Here is an 18167-nt window from a genome sequence, read left to right as displayed (position 1 = left end):
ATTTGTGGAGGGGTGATTTTAATTCAGGATTATGCAAATTAACACAGAGGCACGCAGCCAGACATGGCTTTAAACAGCATTTTTTTGTTCAGCGTGTTGGTATAGCATATTTACCTATGGTTAGCAACCAACAGGCAAATCATTTTGCCTGATTTACATAAAATGGAATATTTAATGAATTTAGTCCAGGAGATACTACTCTGAAGGCTAGCAAGCTTTGGGCAGTTCAGAGATGATTTTATCGAAAGTTCCTAATGTTTCTCCATTAGTTTATCTGTTCTAATAACAATGTTTTAAGGTTCTTTCTGATTTTTGCACATTTAAATGTATTTTGTTAATGTTTCACCACTTTTATGTAGGCTTTATCTTATGTGTTATGACCAGTGGTCAAAACAATAAACATATTGAATTGGTTAGCAACCATGGGTCATTCCAATGATTCTAGGCTACCAGATTGCAGCTGCAAGATGTCAGAAGAGGAAGAGTTTGAATTTTCCATGTCCCTTTGCTACCATCTAGTGGCTATCTGGATTTTGGCACCCCAGACCTGATAACCCTTAAGCAGTGTTTTTCAAACTTGGCAACTTTAAGACGTGTGGACTTCAACTCCCAGAATTCCCCAGCCAGCATGCAATTTTCTGAGTTTGCACCAGACGTTGATTTATATGCTAATCTCATGTGCTGGGTTCATATAACATATGAAACTAAAATATGGTTGGCTGATTTGGGTGTCAGTGTGTTTGAACGTGCTGATTTCTGCTGGAATCCCTTTATCCATCTTATAAAGAATGTTGTAGCTCTTCCATATCTCGTGAGAATGTTTTATTCTGAAATATTCTGTCTCCCTTGGTTTTATGCCAAATGCTCACCTGTGTTTTTGACAAGCCAGATGTTTCTTAAATCGGTCTTCATCCCATCTTGCTATGAATATCTGAGAAAGACAAAGAGGCAGTGAAAGGTTTTAAGGTCAAAGCACTTTGATCCAGAAATGTCTCATCCCGACCCTGAAACATTGCAAGGTCAGCATGGCATAATTAGAGATTGGAACATTTGAACTTTGGAACATTTTGCACACTGCTAGTGAAAAAGGGACGATGCATTTCTCCAGCAGTAATTTCTTCTCTTCCCAAGGAAACGAAAGGAATGTATATAATATACTTCTAGGGAAGCAAAAGTGATCATTTCTATGAGGGCTCTTGAAATGTTTGAGTCAAAGATATACAAAACAGCTGGCTTGGCAGCTTAACCAAAGAGCAAAGCAAAAATGCCTAAATTGGGTGGCTTCTAATCAGTGTCAATGTTGATATTCAAGAGGAGTTTGATAAGGTTCATTTGCATAATAAAAGACGCCTTGGGTCTGCTGTTTTTCTATTGCTAGCAATAGCTATATTGTTGTCTAAATTACATAAATGATCTTGCCAAGTCATTTACTTCCAGACAAAGAACAGCAAAGTTAAAATGTTCAGAGCCTACAGGGTGGAGATGTGATGAAAGAAGGCCTGTTGGATTTCTGCCTTCCTTATAGCTCTTAAAGTGCAAGAGCTCTCGTTCAGATAGTTGATGAGATGGCCTCACACAATAACTGTTGGGATTTTCCATGATGTGATTCTGATCCAGAGAACACACCAACAGCCTTCTCTCATCATCAGATCTTGGTGTCTGAAACACCAGATTTGTTGAATGCCTACACCAGTGTTTCTCAACCTTGGGAACTTTAAGATGTGTGGACTTCAACTCCCAGAATTCCCCAGCCTGCATCAGTTGAAGTCCACACATCTTAAAGTTCCCAAGGTTGAGAAACACTGGCCTACACGCTACACATGCAAACTTAAAAGGCCAGAAACTTTGGTGGATGAAAAAAAAGTTAGCGTAGAGAGATTATTCCCAACTGTTTCAACCAAAGCAACAGCAAAATAACCTTTCCCAACTAAATTAAACCGCAGAATAAAGCCAGATTGGAAGTTTGATATGGAAATATCATAAAAGGGCTGAAATAATGCTCATCACGATGACTCAGTCCAAACTTTTCCATGGGCTGCTGTTGGGGGAAAACTCAAGGAGGAAAAGCTTATAGATACTAGCTTTGCTTCTTGGAAGGAAGATGGGATACAATACTGTCAACCCCATTTTCAAGGGTGTGTATCTGTGTGTGCATGTAGGCTTACCAGATGTCCGGCCAAAGGAGGACGAATCCTTCTTTTGGTGCTCATGCTCTCCATCCAGCAGGCATAGCCTTAAAGTCAAATATTGTCCAGCTCTTTGAGCGTCTTGTTTTTCTTTCTACTCTTTTCACAACAGTAGTCATTCAAATTTTTGCATATTGTGGCCTTGTAAACTATCTGCTTCTTTCTTCCCCTCGTCCATTGCCAGGCTCAACAGCCTAGATTTTCATTCTTTAATTGATATCCTGATTCCAACCATCGGCTTCAGTCCAGCCCCTTCAGAGCTACATCAGTGTAGTCTGCAGACTCGTCATACGCTTCTATGGTGAAATTTGAAAAATGTGTTGTCGTCGATTCTATATTATCCCCGGCATCTCTTCTTGAAAATAAAGATTTGTTGGAAAAACAGCGTGATTGAAAAACCAGTCTTTCTGATGCTGGAAAAAGTCATTTCGTATACAGGTAGGCCTAAATATATTTTTTTGAATTTCTTTGCTGTAATTTTTGTCGCAGATGCCAAGAAAGTTAAACAGTTCGCATGTTCTCCTCCACCCCCCCCCCCCAATTTGTCCTCCTTTCCAATTCTTTGTGTCTCCTTTGCCTGTTCAGATGTCTGGTCACCCTAAGTGTATGTGACAAATGGTCATCATTCCTGCTTTGGGATATAGTCAAGGTTGAAAGTTAGGGGGAAGATATGGTATTTTTGAGGAACCAGTGCTGAGATTTCATTCCTCTATGTCAGTGTTTTTCAAACTTGGCCACTTTAAGACGTGTGGACTTCAACTCCCAGAATTCCCCAGCCAGCATGGCTGGCTAGGGAATTCTGGGAGTTGAAGTCCACACATCTTAAAGTGGCCAAGTTTGAAAAACACTGCTCTGGGTGCTGCTGAGAAATAACCGCATGTGATAAGAACAAACAGGGCTAAATGCTTCTGTCCATGGCCTTTTTATGGATTGGCCAACATCTGGTTTAAGAAATAGATGGCTTAGGGGCATCGTAGGATGCATCCAATGAAGTGAGTTATACCTTCTCATTGCTTAAGCCTTTTAAATAAAAATTTGTTCCTGAAAAGGGACTCCTAAAGTCCTCCAGATTTCTAGCTTAGGGGTAGAGTCTTGGCAACCTGGGGGACCTATGTTTTGACAAATAAAACAGCCAAAGGGAGATTAAAAAAGAAGAAGAAAATGCACCAAGTCCTTTCTTTGACAACAACTTATTTACCCCCCCCCCCGTTAGTTAACTCATTCTGTTTTCAAATTAAAACTAATTTTAAAAATGTTTTGATGGTGGCTGCAATTTTGGAATGTTAACCTCTCACCTGCCTTATAACCTGATAAATCTTCTGGGAAATTCTGATTTTTTTATTGTAGTTGTGATCAGATCAGTACAGATTCAGCCTTCTTGAAAGTAGGCCAATTTTGTTATCCTGCTTGTAAAATGAGATAGACTTTGACTGCCCATCAATGAGTTGTAATGTATTTTTTTATCCTGTTTTGTTTTTACTTATTTTTATTTCCTAATGCGCTTCTATCTATGATTCTGGACTGTGCCTGAAACAAATATTCTATTCTGTTCTGTTAACCCTCTCTAGTCCAGCATTTTTCTCCTTAATATCTATTTAAAAAAAACCAAAACTTTAAAACATTTTTTAAAAAGTTACTGTATTGGAATTTAATCCTTGTTGCCAGCGGTAGATGCTCTTTAAAGAAACGCTATATTGATATACTGATATCGATCGGGAGAAAATGTGACTCAAAGATCCTGATGATGATGATGATGATGATGATGATGATGAAGATGATGATGATGATGATACTTTTTACCCCCAGTGAGGCACTACCTTGACATGGGTGTGGGGCTTGCGCGCTCTGAGGAGAGCTATGCCAGAGGTCCAACCATACCGGACGGGTCTCATCAGAGGACCCAGCCGAAGAGTGTCTGTCCCATAAACAATATGGCAAGACGCAATCCCATACGGGATCGGTCGTCACCTGGGTCAGCAAGGACCATGCTAGGTGTTCTAGTTCCTGGACATCTGGTGACAAGTAGGCTATAGCAGAGTTCCTCAACCTTGGTAACTTCAAGACAGGTAGACTTCAACTTCCAGAATTCCCCAGCCAGCCTGGGAATTTGAATTAACATTTCAAAGTAACATTTAAAAAATGTAATTTAAAACATTAAATTTAGAAAGGTTAACGCTTCAAATTCAGTTCTGGGAGCTGAAGTCCACCCATCTTAAAGTTGCCAAAGTTGAGGAACTCTGGGCTACAGGACCCAGGACTATGTTTAGAGCCAGGGCCTTGGAAATAATACTAAATAGCATTTTGATGCATTCCCTCCCAGGATCTTGTTTTTATTGATGTTTAATTGTGCAAGCAGCCTCTGTAGAATGTCAATTGTTGGTTTTATTGTACGCCGAGTCACTTGGTGTGAGATGGGCGGCCATATAAATCAGGTAGGTAGGTAGGTGATGAGGTGGGTAGGTAGGTAGATACGTTTTATGATAGATAGATAGATAGATAGATAGATAGATAGATAGATAGATAGATAGATAGATAGATAGATAGATAGATTTTATGTTCGTTTTTTTAACGCCTGCTTCTTGCATTGCTCCAAACGGATCGGAAGGCGAGGCTGGGCGCGCCCATCCCCTTTTACGCGCGAGCGCCGGGAGCCCGTCCAGCCTCTGAGAGGCGGGCTGTGAACGCCGAAAGCCCTGCTGCAAACTCCGAAGGGGGCAGGCGGGTCGGCCGAGGGAGGGAGGGAGGGAGCGAGGCGGGGGGGTCAGTGCGGACCCTGCGCCCTGCCCCGGAGAGCGCAGCCAGCGGGGGGCGCGGCGCTTGGCGCTGCAAAGGCGGCGGCCCGGCCCGGCCCGGCCCGGCCCGGGGCAGCTTCCCCGTCGCCCGGGGCGGCTCCCACCGCGCGCGCGAAGAGGAGGAAGCGGAGCCGTCATGGCCGCGTCTCCCGGGCTCTGCTGCTTGGGGTGGGACTTCAGCACCCAGCAGGTACCGAGCGGGAGGCGGCCGCTGGGCGGGCCGCGAAGGGACGCTGCTCCGGCGGCAGCCGCGGGGCCCGGCCGTGCCAGGCGCGCGCGGAGCAGGGCGGCGAACCGGACCGGACCGAACCGAGCGCGCCGCTGCGGCGCTTCGGAGCCCCGCTCCCATCATCCCCGGCACGCGGGATGGGAATTGGAGCCCGACGCCCCCGGGGGCTGTTTGCTCGGGGAAGGCTGGTTCAAGGAGCAGCCGGAAAAAAACTGCAGCTCATTTTATTTTGGGGAGAAAATTGCCAAGTTCCCCGCAGATGCCCAAGATCTTCTCTTCTCTCCCTCCATTGATTCTAGCCCTTCCTCAACTGGGTGTCCCCCCGGGGAGCTTGGGCCGGACCCCCCTCCTCCCCCAAACGCCCTTTGCACATGTTCAGTGCACTGAGGCTGTTATCCCAGGCTCCCTCTCTGTCGGACAGGCTTAGCGGGGAATTTTGCATTTTTTCCAGGTCCTTCAGTCAGAAAGGGAATGGTTAGCCTTTGGCTTAATGTGGGTTAAGATCAAACGACGATGGAGGAAAGTTGTTAGGGTTTGTGCTGAGATTTGTGCTCTGGTTTCAGCCATGCTAAGGCCTGTGCATAAGATTGCAACTTTTATTAGGAGGGGAGATTCAGATGAGAATTTCTTTAGGGTATAATCCTTTGCTCAGCTTCTATGTATAGCAGTATTTTTCGAACTTAGCAACTTTAAGACTGTGGACTTCAACTCCCAGAATTCCCCAGCTGGCATGGCCAGCTGGGGAATTCTGGGAGTTGAAGTCCTCATGTCTTAAAGTTGCCAAGTTTGAGAAACACTGATCTAGAGGATTGCACTGTTATTTTTGACACGTTAGGGTGCAGCCAGACACTGGATCTCAACAGATGTTGCAGCCAATCCTGCTACTGAATTTATATCTGCAAATGCATATTTCTTGTATTAATTGGAGATTTTTTTCTCACTGGGTTAAATGAGAGTTCCACAGAAGCATCGTTACCGCTGCTTGGAAAATTTCTGAAGGTGGCATGTGAATTTTAAAGTACTCCCCCTTTGTTCAGAAGGGGTGAACTTCATGCGTTAAAAAGAATTTTTATCCTCCGGTAAGGCAAACCCTGCAAAGTGTGGATACGAGCCCTTTTAAGACTTGTTGAAGTTTTACAACTCTATCTAAAAGCAAACCCAACTTGAATTCGCTGAGTTGCAACATGAGGAACCAAAGGTTAACTATGGAATTCACTTGTGGGGTGTAGATTTTTTAGCAGTTCATTATCCATTAGCCCAAAACAAATTAAAATTATAGAGAAAGCGCATGTCACCTGATACATTTTCCTCTCGGACATAGATTTTGGATCTTGTTTGAAGGAGAGGTTATGTAAACCTCTTTCTCTCTCTGAAGGCTGTGTATCGTGTACTTTAAAAGAATCCACAATTGTCTTACCCAAAGAGAATATCCAGATGGCACAATTACAAATAATTGTGCAAAGCATCTAACTCAGTTTCACACCAGGAAGGCTCAGCCATATGCAGCCTCAGGAGCCCTCCCGAAAATATTAAATCCATGGCTGGGGAATCATTATATTAACTGCATGCAGCTCATTTAATTTTAACGGTAAATGGAAGGGCCGGTTGGGCTGATCTCGAAAAAAGCTAAGCAGGGTCAGATCTGGTTAGAACTTGGATAGGAGACCCCTGGAGACCCTAAGACGAATAGGCTAGATCTGGGACATTGAGGCTTCAGTTGGTTTACTGCAGAATTGCTCTTTCCTACCAGCCCAGAATTCTGGGCCTTGTGGTCATTTTTTTTTCCAATGGGTGGGTGGGGGGAATTCCCTTCTCTGTACTCTCAATTTCATTAGTGCTCCTTAAGCCCAGTCTGTTTTTGCAGCAGACCCCATTTTATTTATTTATTTAATTTGTATTTCAAATTTGTCACCGCCCATCTCACTGCTGAGTGACAGTGGATGGATGGCTCCTGAAACTTCAGTTAATTTTTTGTACTTCCCACACTGACAGTTTATCGCAGTATTTCTCAACCTTGGGAACTTGAAGATGTGTGGACTTCAACTCCCAGAATTCCCTGGCCAGTCGTGTTGAAGTCTACACATCTTTAAGTTCCCAAGGTTGAGAAGCACTTGTTTATTGCCTACTGAAAATGAGCAACCCACTTCTTCCAGCAATTGCCTTGATCCATATCCAAATTCCAGGCAGCCAGGACAAATGTTTGTGAGGAGTGACAACCAGCTGTACCCGGGGTGGAGATACCCTGGCCCAAGAGAAGCTTCATTGTTGCTGCTGTTGAGTAGGAAATGCCATCAAAGGCACACAAAGGACCCCCTCACTCCATGTTCAGCAGTTTCTGATGGCAGGTCTGAGGATCCCTCAGCCTGAGGGACAGGAGGTGATGTCCCCTTTGATCTCAGTAGCTTTCAGCTCCTCACCATCTTTAAGTTTCTCTGTCACATTAAAATGAACTATATTTGGAAGAAAAAGGAGCCACGTTTCTTGGTGTTCTTTAGGGACTTTCTTGATGTTCTCTAGGGACCACCAAACTCACCGTTTGCTGGGAGGGCAACCGTTTGAGAGCGGCCTCCTCTTTTCCTGTCTCAGGGATGTAGATGAACCAAATCTCTTGGTTCCTGTGATGGGGCAGGTTTCATCTCTGAAATGGGATCTCTGCACTGGGAGATAATATTTGCCTTATATTCAATTTATATGCTCACCTATGAAGTCTCTGACCTCATTTCAGGACGGGATACATTGGGCTTATCCAACATGGCAGAGTTTGTTAGTGTTAAGAAATGTAGGATTTATTTGACAGATTTTCTGCAATGTTTTGGGATGGGAACATGCAGATTCCTCATCCTGTCTGGCCAACAGGTGTGATTGCTCAGAATGGTAGAATAACATAAGCTAGAGTTCTGTGCAAAGTTAAGGAAAGGTGAAAGCAGGTATTAAATTATTTTCACAGTATTTTGTAAAAAAATCCCCACCATAGTGGCATCCGAGGCTGTCATTTTCTGTTCTCTTGAAACAAGCAGGAAAAAAGAATAGCCAGCTGTCTACCATGAATTGATGTTTTTAAAATTGGGTTTTGTGAAAAGCAATAGTAAAATAAGAGCTTGATCATGCAGAAACAAAGCCTGGGGACACCGATAGGAAATGGTGAGATATTTCTCCAGACTAATCATGGGGATTTCAATCTCTTTTTAGTGAGGTTCTAATTTGCACCCGGGAAATAGGACATTAATCAATGATCCATGCTTTGTGATCGTAGGAAGAAGGCAGCATGAAGTGGCAATTTCTAGTGACTGATCATGTAGAAATGATTGCTTCTTCTGAATTTAGAATTAATAACATGCTCTTTCTCCAGCTGAAAGTAATTGCGGTCGATGAACAGTTGAGAGTCATCCATGAGGACAATATTAATTTTGACAAAGATCTCCCGGAATTTGGGTACGTTTTTCTTCCCTTGTGCCATACCTTGGTCTAACTGATATACACAGCTGATATACACTAGCTCATTCTTCTTTATCTAGGCATTTTCCAGATGTGTTGGAATGGCAAGTCCCAGGATTCCCAATCAGAAGGTCTAGCTGGTTGGAATTCTGGGAATTCCAATCTCAATATTTATTTACATATTTATTTATTTATTTTATGTTGCCCATTCCTGAAGGCTCAGTAAATATGTATTGAATATATATTTATTGGTATTTTGTATTATTACTTCTTAAGGAGAAGGATTACTTTACTGAGAGGATATAGTTCCAGATTAGAGGTTTCTTTCTTCCCATTCTCTTTATCTTTTTCCTTAATTATGGTTCTCTGTTGCCCAAGACCCAGCATTTATTTAATTATTTATTGAAATACTTTAATATGCTCCCCAGTTACACTGCACAGTGTAGTTGTGAAGGTGCTGGACCAGGAGTGGGGAGACCCAGGTTCTAGCCGCTGGGTGATCTTGATCCAGTCACTTCTTCTCAGAGACAGTGTGGTCTAGTGGGGAAAGTGCTGGATAGGGAGCAGGGAGATCCAGGTTCTAGCCCTGTCTTAGTCATGGAAGCCAGCTGAGTGACCTTGGGCCAGCAACTTCCTCTCAGCCAATGGCCAGGATAGTCTAGTGGGGAAGGTGCTAGAACAGGGAGACCTAAGTTTGAGTCCTCGCTTAAGCCTAGAAGCCAACTGGGCCAGTCACTTCCTCTTGTCACTCTTGCCAGACTCCGTGACAAGCCAGACAAAACCCCTCATCACATCATTCATTGATAGTTATACTATAAGAACCAGGTGAGCACAAAACAAGCGGGCCTTGCATCCAAGAGGTACAAATGCTAAGAAGAACATCAATAACTCTTTTCTGTTGCCCATTGGAAACAACAAACAATACTTGGGAAGAAGCCCTCTTCTCTGCCTGAGTAAGATATTTTGTCCTTCTCAATTCTCACATCCTCCTATGGTAGGAGCAGGTGAAAAAAAACATGTTTTTCATCCCTCTTTTAGAGGGATCAAAATAATGCTATTCCTCTACGAAAGTTTTGGAGGCTGGAAGATGTGCAGTTCTTTGCAGATTTCTGTGTTATGTTTTCCAAAGTTGGTTTGGAATTGTGTATAACTGCTGCTTTAGTCTTTTTGGCACTTGCGTAATCAGTCTTAGATGCTTCCTACATGGCATCATTTTTATCCTATTGAAGATTTATTGGCTGAACCTACTCAGCTTCTCTTGTCTTGACATCAGCTTTTTTCAACCTGATGCTTCCAGACACATTGGAACTGCAACTTCCAAAATTCTCAGCCTCCATGGGCTTTTGCTAAGCATTCTAAGAATTGCAGTCCTAGCTCTTCCGGAAGGCACCCGGTTGGGGAGGATTGTAGTGTGGATTGCAGAATGATTAAAGCAGGAATATCGTGGCTATATCCAAGCATCAGAATTGGTGCCTGTGAGAGTGTCCAAATGTGTATTGGCTTAAAAAAATGGCTCTTTGATTTTATTTAGTGGCTCAAAGCTGCTTACTAATAGCACAGGTAGTCCTCGCTTAATGACCATTCATTTAGTGACTGTTTGAAGTTACAGCGGCACCAAAAAAAATAACTTACGACCGGTCCTCGCATTTACCACTGTCGCAGTATCCCTGCGGTCACGTGATTGCGATCCAGGCGCTTGGCAACCAGCTCGCACTTAAGATGGTTGCAGCGTCCTGGGGTCATGTGTTTGCCATTTGCAATCTTCCTAGCCAGCTTCCGGCAACCAAAATCAATGGGGAACTGCATGATTTGTTTAATGACCACTGCAAAAAATGTTGTAAAGTCAGATGTGGTCATGTGATGCCTCGCTTAATGACCTCCCTGCTTAACAACGAATTTTCTGCTCCCTGTTGTGGTCATTAAGCAAGGACTACCTGTATTTCTGTATATTGTAGCAGCGTTATAATAGGAGAAGGGAACATACGCATTTTTTTCAGCAGTTGGAAATTGTAAGCTTAGCTGTCCCTCTTATTCACAAGAAGGCACAAGTCTGTGTTCTCTGATCATTAGACAATTGTGTTTGGGGAGACCCAGAGCAGAAAAACAAGTTACTGTAATGCTATTTGCTTTAATACTGTGTTTCCTGCAGCACTCAAGGTGGTGTTTATGTACACGATGACAGATTATCTGTGTCTTCTCCTGTGTTAATGTGGGTCAAGGTAAGAACTAATCTTTTGTTCACATTGCCAGTGCCTTTTTGAATAAGTCATGTTGTGAATTTGCTTAGATCTATGCAATAGAAATCCATCGGACTCTTTGCTGGCCAGAAAGAGAGAACCGCTATGGTATGTAACTATTTCTATTTCTGAGTCCCTAACCTTTGGAAAAACCAGGATACTGTGGATTTTCAGTTTGGATTCTCTTTCTTTTTCTTGAAAGGAGCCCAGTACGTACCAGCTGCTTTGAAGCCGAGATGCTCCTCTCTGGAGCACAGTTCAGTCCAGGTGTCAACTATGAGAAATGAGAAAGAATTCAAACGGGTTTCCTAAGAGAGTTATTCCAAGTAGCAAAATGTGTGCCCAGCACTGCTTTAGGTTTGGAGGCAGGATTTATAAAAATAGAAATGAGGACATGGCTACCTATATTCAGCTATTGGCTAAAAGCCCACTTTCAGCCTCAGAGTCTGATACTTTTATCCTGTCAGGTAAATATTAATTCCTCTTGGAAACCTGAAATAAATGACAAATTACACAAGTTGGGATTCTCAAGGGAGACACTGATGCAGCTGGGACAAGATCAGGCAATGGTAGCTCTTGAACAAAGAATATTCCAAGATATCACTTAGAACTCAGTTGGGGCATAGCATATTTCGTTTTAAACCAGCATTATATCTGGTCCAACTTACAAGAAATAAATTTTTGTTTGTACACTCTACACCAGTGTTTCTCAACCTTGGTGACTGTAAGATGTGTGGACTTCAACTCCCAGAATTCCCCAGCTAGCAGAATTCCGGAGTTGAAGTCCACCCATCTCAAAGTTGCCAAGGTTGAGAAACACTGCTTTACACTACTGTGGTTTAATATCTCACTAATAGAACAGAATTTAGCTATTTTCATGGGGATGTAAGTTGACTGGTCTTCTCATTGAAAAGGTTCTACTTCCTCTTCAGGTGTTGACCTAAACACTCAATAAGGAACTGAGTTATTGGCATGGAGCACCAGCTGTAGTAAAAAGGACAGTAACACATGATCAACTGTTTTGATAGCTTCATCCAAGCATGGATAAAACTTCCTGGGTTTGAGTACGACAATATTTTTCTTCCAGCACTGTAGATAGTAAGATATCTACTAATGCATGAGTGATCACCCATTAGAATCTTGCTGAAACTTCTGGTTTTCCTGCCTTCTTGGGGCTATGAAAACCAGAAGATCTGGACCAAACACATGGAGACATGGATTTGTGTTTATCGTGGTGGGTGAACAGTTTGGTAGGCCTGGATGGGAGATTGTTGCCAATGGAAGGAAACCCCAATGCATTAAGATACTCACCCACCCCCAGATGGAGAGATGGCTTCAGCTTGCTTTAGGAACTTCCCTTACAAGCTTCTTTTCCTTAGCAGTTGTGAAGGCAGGCTGTGAAATATTTTTTTTTCTGTGAGTACTGAGTCTGGAGGAATGGCATTTCTCCTCTCCTTAATTAGGAGCTGCCATAGATTTCAATAATTGGCTGCTTGACGCTATCTGTGTCATTAGATGATACTTAGTTCAGCATTATTAAAATTGGGTTATACAAGACACTATTACGTTTGTCAGACAATCTATAATTTGCTTGTTTACTATCTCTGAATGTTCTTGAGATTTCCTTTGATGATGCAGTTTTCCCTATTTCTTTAAATAGTTGCATTTTATACTATTGTTTAACATAGCAGTTGTGATAATTCAAAAATGATGTCAACATTGCTTCGGCTGAAATGGAATTTTCGCATAATTACATCCTTTCCCCATTTAGTTCCTATCAAAGCTTCATTGGTCGTTTCCAATTTTTAATCATAAACACTGTTTCCTTTTTTTTTTTAATGGAAGATAAACTGCTTTGCCTTTCATTTTTTTCTTGTTTATGTGATCTTGTTCAATTGATACTTTAAATCTTGGAGGCATTTTTTTTTTTTTGAGAGAGAAGGAGAAATTTCTCTGAAGATTCTTCTTTGTCAATCTAGTCTCCTGGGGAGGCAATATGGTGCCAGTAAACACCAACATCTCTCCAAACCTCTTGATGTTCTCCAAGTTTTCTGTCCCACCTAATTTTTTCCCTAAAGATTGCCTTAGTTGAAAAGAATTAACTAATGCTGCAAAGCAAAGGAGTAATCTCTAGTCTCATACCTGCTCACAGGAATGCCTTTGAGCTCCGTGAAAGTCTCTCTGGGTTGGCTGAGAATTAATTAATTAATTAATTAATTAATTAATTAATATTCTTGGAGGATAGTTTCCCTTCTGGTACAGGGATGGTTTGTGACTACGCCGTGCTCCCTCTGGCAGCCATGAGAGCATGGCATAGTCACAACTAACTACAGGTTCTCAAACCTTAAGATGTGCCTGGCTCCAAAAGGTGGCCTAATTGTAGAGTAAATACACATGGCAGAGATGGGCATCTCTTTTTCCCAGCTGAATTTTCCTGGAGTATACCAGGGGACCCACACCCAGAAGCTGGCTACATCTGGAAAATGGGCATGACTAACTACATAACAAACACCCCCCACCTCCCCATGTTTACAATTGTACAAAATTGTAGAGAGTAAAGAGGATGGCCTTGATGGAGAGGGAGGATCCATACCCAAGCAACAAGGGGGGAAACATGGCTTAAGCCCAAATTATGAAGACACTCTCCTAATTCACATGAGTATAAGAAAAGGAGGAAGTAAAGCATAATCAGTCTTGCAAGATTCTGTTAGTGTAGCAGCTCTTAATAAAAGTAGTTTTAGTCTTAATTTGGAGTTGATCTATATGTTGGGGCTGACAAAAATGGTGCAATTGTAAGGTGATGACTATTATAAAGCCTGACATGGCTATTTGTAGGGTCATTTATGCACTGGCTCCCAGTAGGCTTCTGGGTGCAAGCCAAGATGCTGGTTATTACCTATAAAGCCTTAGATGGCACAGGGCAGGGTTATTTGCAGGACCACCTATCTCTGGTTATTTCTGCTCATCCCGTGCAGAGTGGGCATGCTCCAGGTCTCTTCTCTGAACTAGTGTCACCTAATGGGGCCTAGGAGGCATGGCTTCCCAATTGTTGTGCCTGTCCTTTGGAATAAACTCCCTTCCAAATTATGGGAGGTCCTGACCCTACTCGTGAAAACTCAGCTTTTCTCCTGTGCATTGGGCTAGGGTAGCAATTGAGCCCATTATGTTAGGAGAGGGAATACAGGTAATCCTCGGGTTGCAACAGCAATTGGGACTGGGATTGCTGTCGCTAAACGATGTGGTCATGTGACGGCATCGCTTAGCGACAGCAGTCCAGGCAGTCCAGGTTGCTGTTGTAAGCCCAAGAAGTGCAAGTCATTAAGCAGAAAGTGGAGGGAGTCCCAGGTAAGAAGTGTAGGGGGTGCCTCGGGGGAGTGAGAGAGGCTCTGGGAGGCCCAGCGCAGGCTGCATGTGAGTTCAGGGAGGAGGGTGCTGCAGTGCGGTGTGAGTGCAGGGAGGCCAAAGGAAGGAAGATGTGGCTCAGTGGGCAGGAAGGCCAGGGGGAACTTACCAGAGTGACCTGTAACCTTTCCTGCCAGCTTCTCCATTGATTTTGTGTGTGGAAAGCTGGCAGAGAAGGTTGCAAATGGTGATCACACGACCGCAGGATGCTGCAACTATCATAAGTGTGAGCTGGTTGCCAAGCACCCTAATTGTGATCATGTGACCGTGGGGGCACTGTGACGGCTGGAACTTCGAGGACTAGTCATAAGCATTGTTCAGTGCTGTTGCAACTTTGAACCGTTGCTGAATGGTTGGTAAGACCTGCATTTCCAGCTGTGGCTATGCAGCTGATTGTGCTTATATATTGGTTTTGTATTACTTTTTGTTTTGATTGGTTTTGTTGGTGTATGCCAACCAGAGTCATAAATTGTGAGTTGGGCAGTTTTGCAAATGCCTTAAATCAGTGTTTCTCAACCTTGGCAATGTCCAGGGTTGTGAATTTCAAATCCCAGAATTCCACAGCCAGCATGGCCATTGATGAGAATTCTGGGAGTTGAAGCCCAGACCTGGAATGCCAAGGTTGGAAACACTGCCATGAATAAATAAGCAAACAAGTAGTTTGCCCTCAAATTTTAGAGGCAATATAGGAGGAATTGCTGAAGCCCAACAAATTCATTAGGGGAAGAATACCTTTGGTCCCTAAAACATGGAAGATCACTTCTGGTACAGGTAGTCCTCATTTAACAATGCTAATTGGGACCGGAATCTCCATCGTTAAGTAACACAGCTGTAAGTCGAAAAACCACGTGACTGTGCTGCTTAGCAATGGCAGTTCCGGCAATCCTGGTTGCTGTTGTTAAATGAGGATTGTGCAGGTTGTTAAGCAATGACCTCATATGATTATGACTTGCGACTTCCTGCTGGCTTCCCCATTGACTTTGCTTGTGGGAAGCTGGCAGGGACGGTTGCAAATTGCGATCACATGACTGCAGGACGCTGGGATAGCCGTAAATACGAGATCCGGTCATAAGTCCCACTTGTTCAGCGTGGTGGTAACTTCGAATGGTTGCTGAACAAATGGTCATTAAATGAGGACCACCTGTATATGAGATTACATTCCTAGCTAGTTATAAATGTCTCTCTATCCCTTTTCTTTGAAATAAGGTAGACACCTCCCCCACTGAAAAAACTCACAATTGATAGCTGCTGTAAGCACGTGTACAGTGCAAGGGCAAAGAAAGCAGGTGTTTGAGGAACATTCCCTAATGAAACATACCCTTTCCCCCCCAAAAATAAAAATGTGTGTTCACCCCTTGGCTCCAGTGCTCCACTGGTGCAGATCCATCTCGCTGATTTGATGTTGGCTGCACTCAGTGTCGTCCGACAGATGGTTGGATTTTGGCCATAAGCCTTTATAAATCTGCACAGCTGAACTGTACAGATGTTAGCATGGTTGCTTTTCCCTGCAAGCACTTGCTTTCAAAGGTTGTGTGGCTGTGGGAATGATCTTTACCTTGGCATTTCACCGTAGCCTTGCCATCTTGCCGCTGTTGCTGGGCATCCTTCTGGTTCGGCCGAATTCAAACTTCCAGAAAGCTTGTTCTGCTTTCAGTTGAGCAAAGGCTAGGCAAGGAGAGGGAGGGACTGGAGCTGGCCTTAATATGGAAAGAAGGAGAAGAGCAGATGACTTGGGTCACATTGCAAAGCTCTTCTGTCCGTCCTTCTGTGATGACACAATATGGCTGACTGGGGAGATTAGCTTAACCTAGAACGATCCTGGGGCTCGTTGGAGTTAAAGCTCTTCTCTTGATCCCCTGTGCTGGGTGATTTATTCCAGTGTTTATTTGTTTGGATTCTAATCTGCCTTAGTCCAAGCGTCTATGCACCATTTAAACCAATAAAGCAAGCAGCCAAATGAGAGCAAGAACAAGAAAATCCCCAAGATCTACTGCTGTATTAGGGAAGGCAACACTAAGAATAAAATTGCAATGTCAGGGTGGGGTTGCAAAGTGTCCTACCCTGGGGCTATTGGAACTGCGGTGTTTTTAGGGCTGCCTACATGACCATAAAGTTGGGGCTGTCTAGTCTTTGGGGGTGGATGCTATCTCCCAGGGTAGATGTGGTCACCACCATTGCATGTCTCCAAGGTCCCAGAAGATCACGTAACTTTAATGATGGGGACCTGTGCTACTAGATGTAATAAGACGAAGAGGTAAAACAGTAGAGACATGGTTTCACAGATAACCTGGTTCCAGGCCATGAAGGACTTTATTGGCGATGACCTTGAAGTCCCCTCAGAAGCCAACTGGCAACCTGTACAACTCATGGAGCAGAGGTGGTACCCAGGAGTTTGTACAACCACAGTATCCCAACCAGGGTCTTATGCGGGGGGTGCTGGTTAAAAAAAAAAGTCACGATGCATATAGAAAGGGGGCAGGGCTTCAATTGCATGGTTGTGGCCGCCATTTTGATTTTTTTTAGCCCCCCCTTGTGGATGCCCCTGGACTGCAGGCATCTCTTTTCTGTTCATTTCTGAGACTGGTGAGATCTCCAAATTTCCAAGAATACTGCAGTCACCATGCAACAGATTTGTTTTTTTTCTAGGCCCTGGATCTGATTTTGGAAAAGATGAAGTCTGCGGGCTTTAATTTCTCCACTGTAAAAGCTTTGTCTGGAGCTGGGCAGGTTGGTTAAAAGGAAGGCAGTGGTGGTGGGAAACAGATGCTTTGGGCTCTATGTATTTCCAGTTTAAATCTATCTATCTATCTATCTATCTATCTATCTATCTATCTATCTATCTATCTATCTATCTATCTATCTGTAATCAAACTCTGAAATTATGTAGTTTAGGACTTCTTTGCATAGTTTTAGGCCTTTTTAAATGTGCCGCATGTCTGCTTTTGATGTTAATTTGTAATTCATTTAATTCCCACCTCTGAACAGTAAAATCCATTTTGGAATCTGAGATGCTAACTACCATTTCTAGTTTCTAAGTAATAAAAACTTGTTGATTTGGGTTTTTAATTTTTTTTTAATTTTGTTGTTTTTGTTTTAGCTGAGATTCTCAGCATGTGTGTGTATGTGCACACGCGCGTGTGTGTATACGTTTAAATAAACTGTTCCAGGTGAACCACTGTGTGTGTGTGTGTGTGTCTGTCAGAGTTAATGGAATGGTTGTAGAATTTTTCTAAAAGATATTTTGGTCCTGATATATAACTATAATAGCAAATGGAAAAGGCAATGTTAGAAAAAGCCTTTGGTTTGAACAGTAAATAATCGTCTTAATCTCACTTTTGCTACACTTTCTTCAGTGCTAGTAGTATGCACGTTTATTAACATTTAATGGGAATCACAGTATGAGACCTCTCTCTATTTTCCATAACTTAACAGCAACATGGAAGTGTCTATTGGAAAGAAGGAGCGAGCTCTGTTTTGCAGAATTTATCACCTGCTCTTCCTTTACATCAGTCACTGAAGGTAACCCTCTCCAGTGGTTTTTCGAGGAAGTTAGAACTTGTTCTTGCTCACTGACCTTAATACTGATTGATCTTAGGAAACCTTTATATTTTTCTTAGCTAAGAACAAATACGCACAATGTATTTGTGTTTTCCTTTACATACAGAAATGTGATACTTTTCACATTTACTTAGCCCTTGAGGAAGAAAAGAGCAGGGGGGAATGGACTGTTTCTTGCCCTTGTTACCATAAAATAGACAAATTAATACTGATTTCACGGTTGTAAGCCATATCTGCAAAAATCCACATGGCTTCCAGAGATCAGGGAAGAAATGAACCCTAATTTCTTTTTTACTTTCACCTAGTGGTGTTTGCAGCCCAAATATGG

The 18167-nt window shown here is 42.9% G+C and overlaps 1 protein-coding gene across 9 annotated transcripts in view; it reads left to right on the top strand.

The window, feature by feature from the left end:
- Positions 1–4949: 4949 nt before the first annotated feature.
- XYLB (xylulokinase) overlaps positions 4950–18167 on the top strand; it is an 84397-nt gene continuing 71179 nt past the window's right edge. For 2 of the 9 annotated variants that reach the window (XM_088150846.1, XM_088150847.1), the window contains exons 1-5: positions 4950–5168; positions 8557–8639; positions 10792–10861; positions 16928–17008; positions 17714–17800. In XM_088150846.1, the coding sequence (XP_088006972.1) occupies positions 5115–5168; positions 8557–8639; positions 10792–10861; positions 16928–17008; positions 17714–17800 (375 nt within the window). In that variant the 5' untranslated portion in view covers positions 4950–5114. Of the gene's footprint in view, positions 5169–6161; positions 6287–7593; positions 8640–10791; positions 10862–16927; positions 17009–17713; positions 17801–18167 lie in introns of those variants that run through there. The other 7 variants (XM_088150851.1, XM_025166733.2, XM_088150850.1 and 4 more) reach the window with 6 other exon arrangements.

This window comes from Python bivittatus, unplaced genomic scaffold (genome assembly GCF_059951505.1).
Source record: "Python bivittatus isolate LINGU-HERP-01145 unplaced genomic scaffold, Pbiv_v1 ctg000610_np1212, whole genome shotgun sequence".
Classification (NCBI taxonomy): Eukaryota; Metazoa; Chordata; class Lepidosauria; order Squamata; family Pythonidae; genus Python; species Python bivittatus.
Note: the sequence above shows the minus strand (reverse complement) of the source record. Positions and strands in the feature narration are given on the sequence as shown.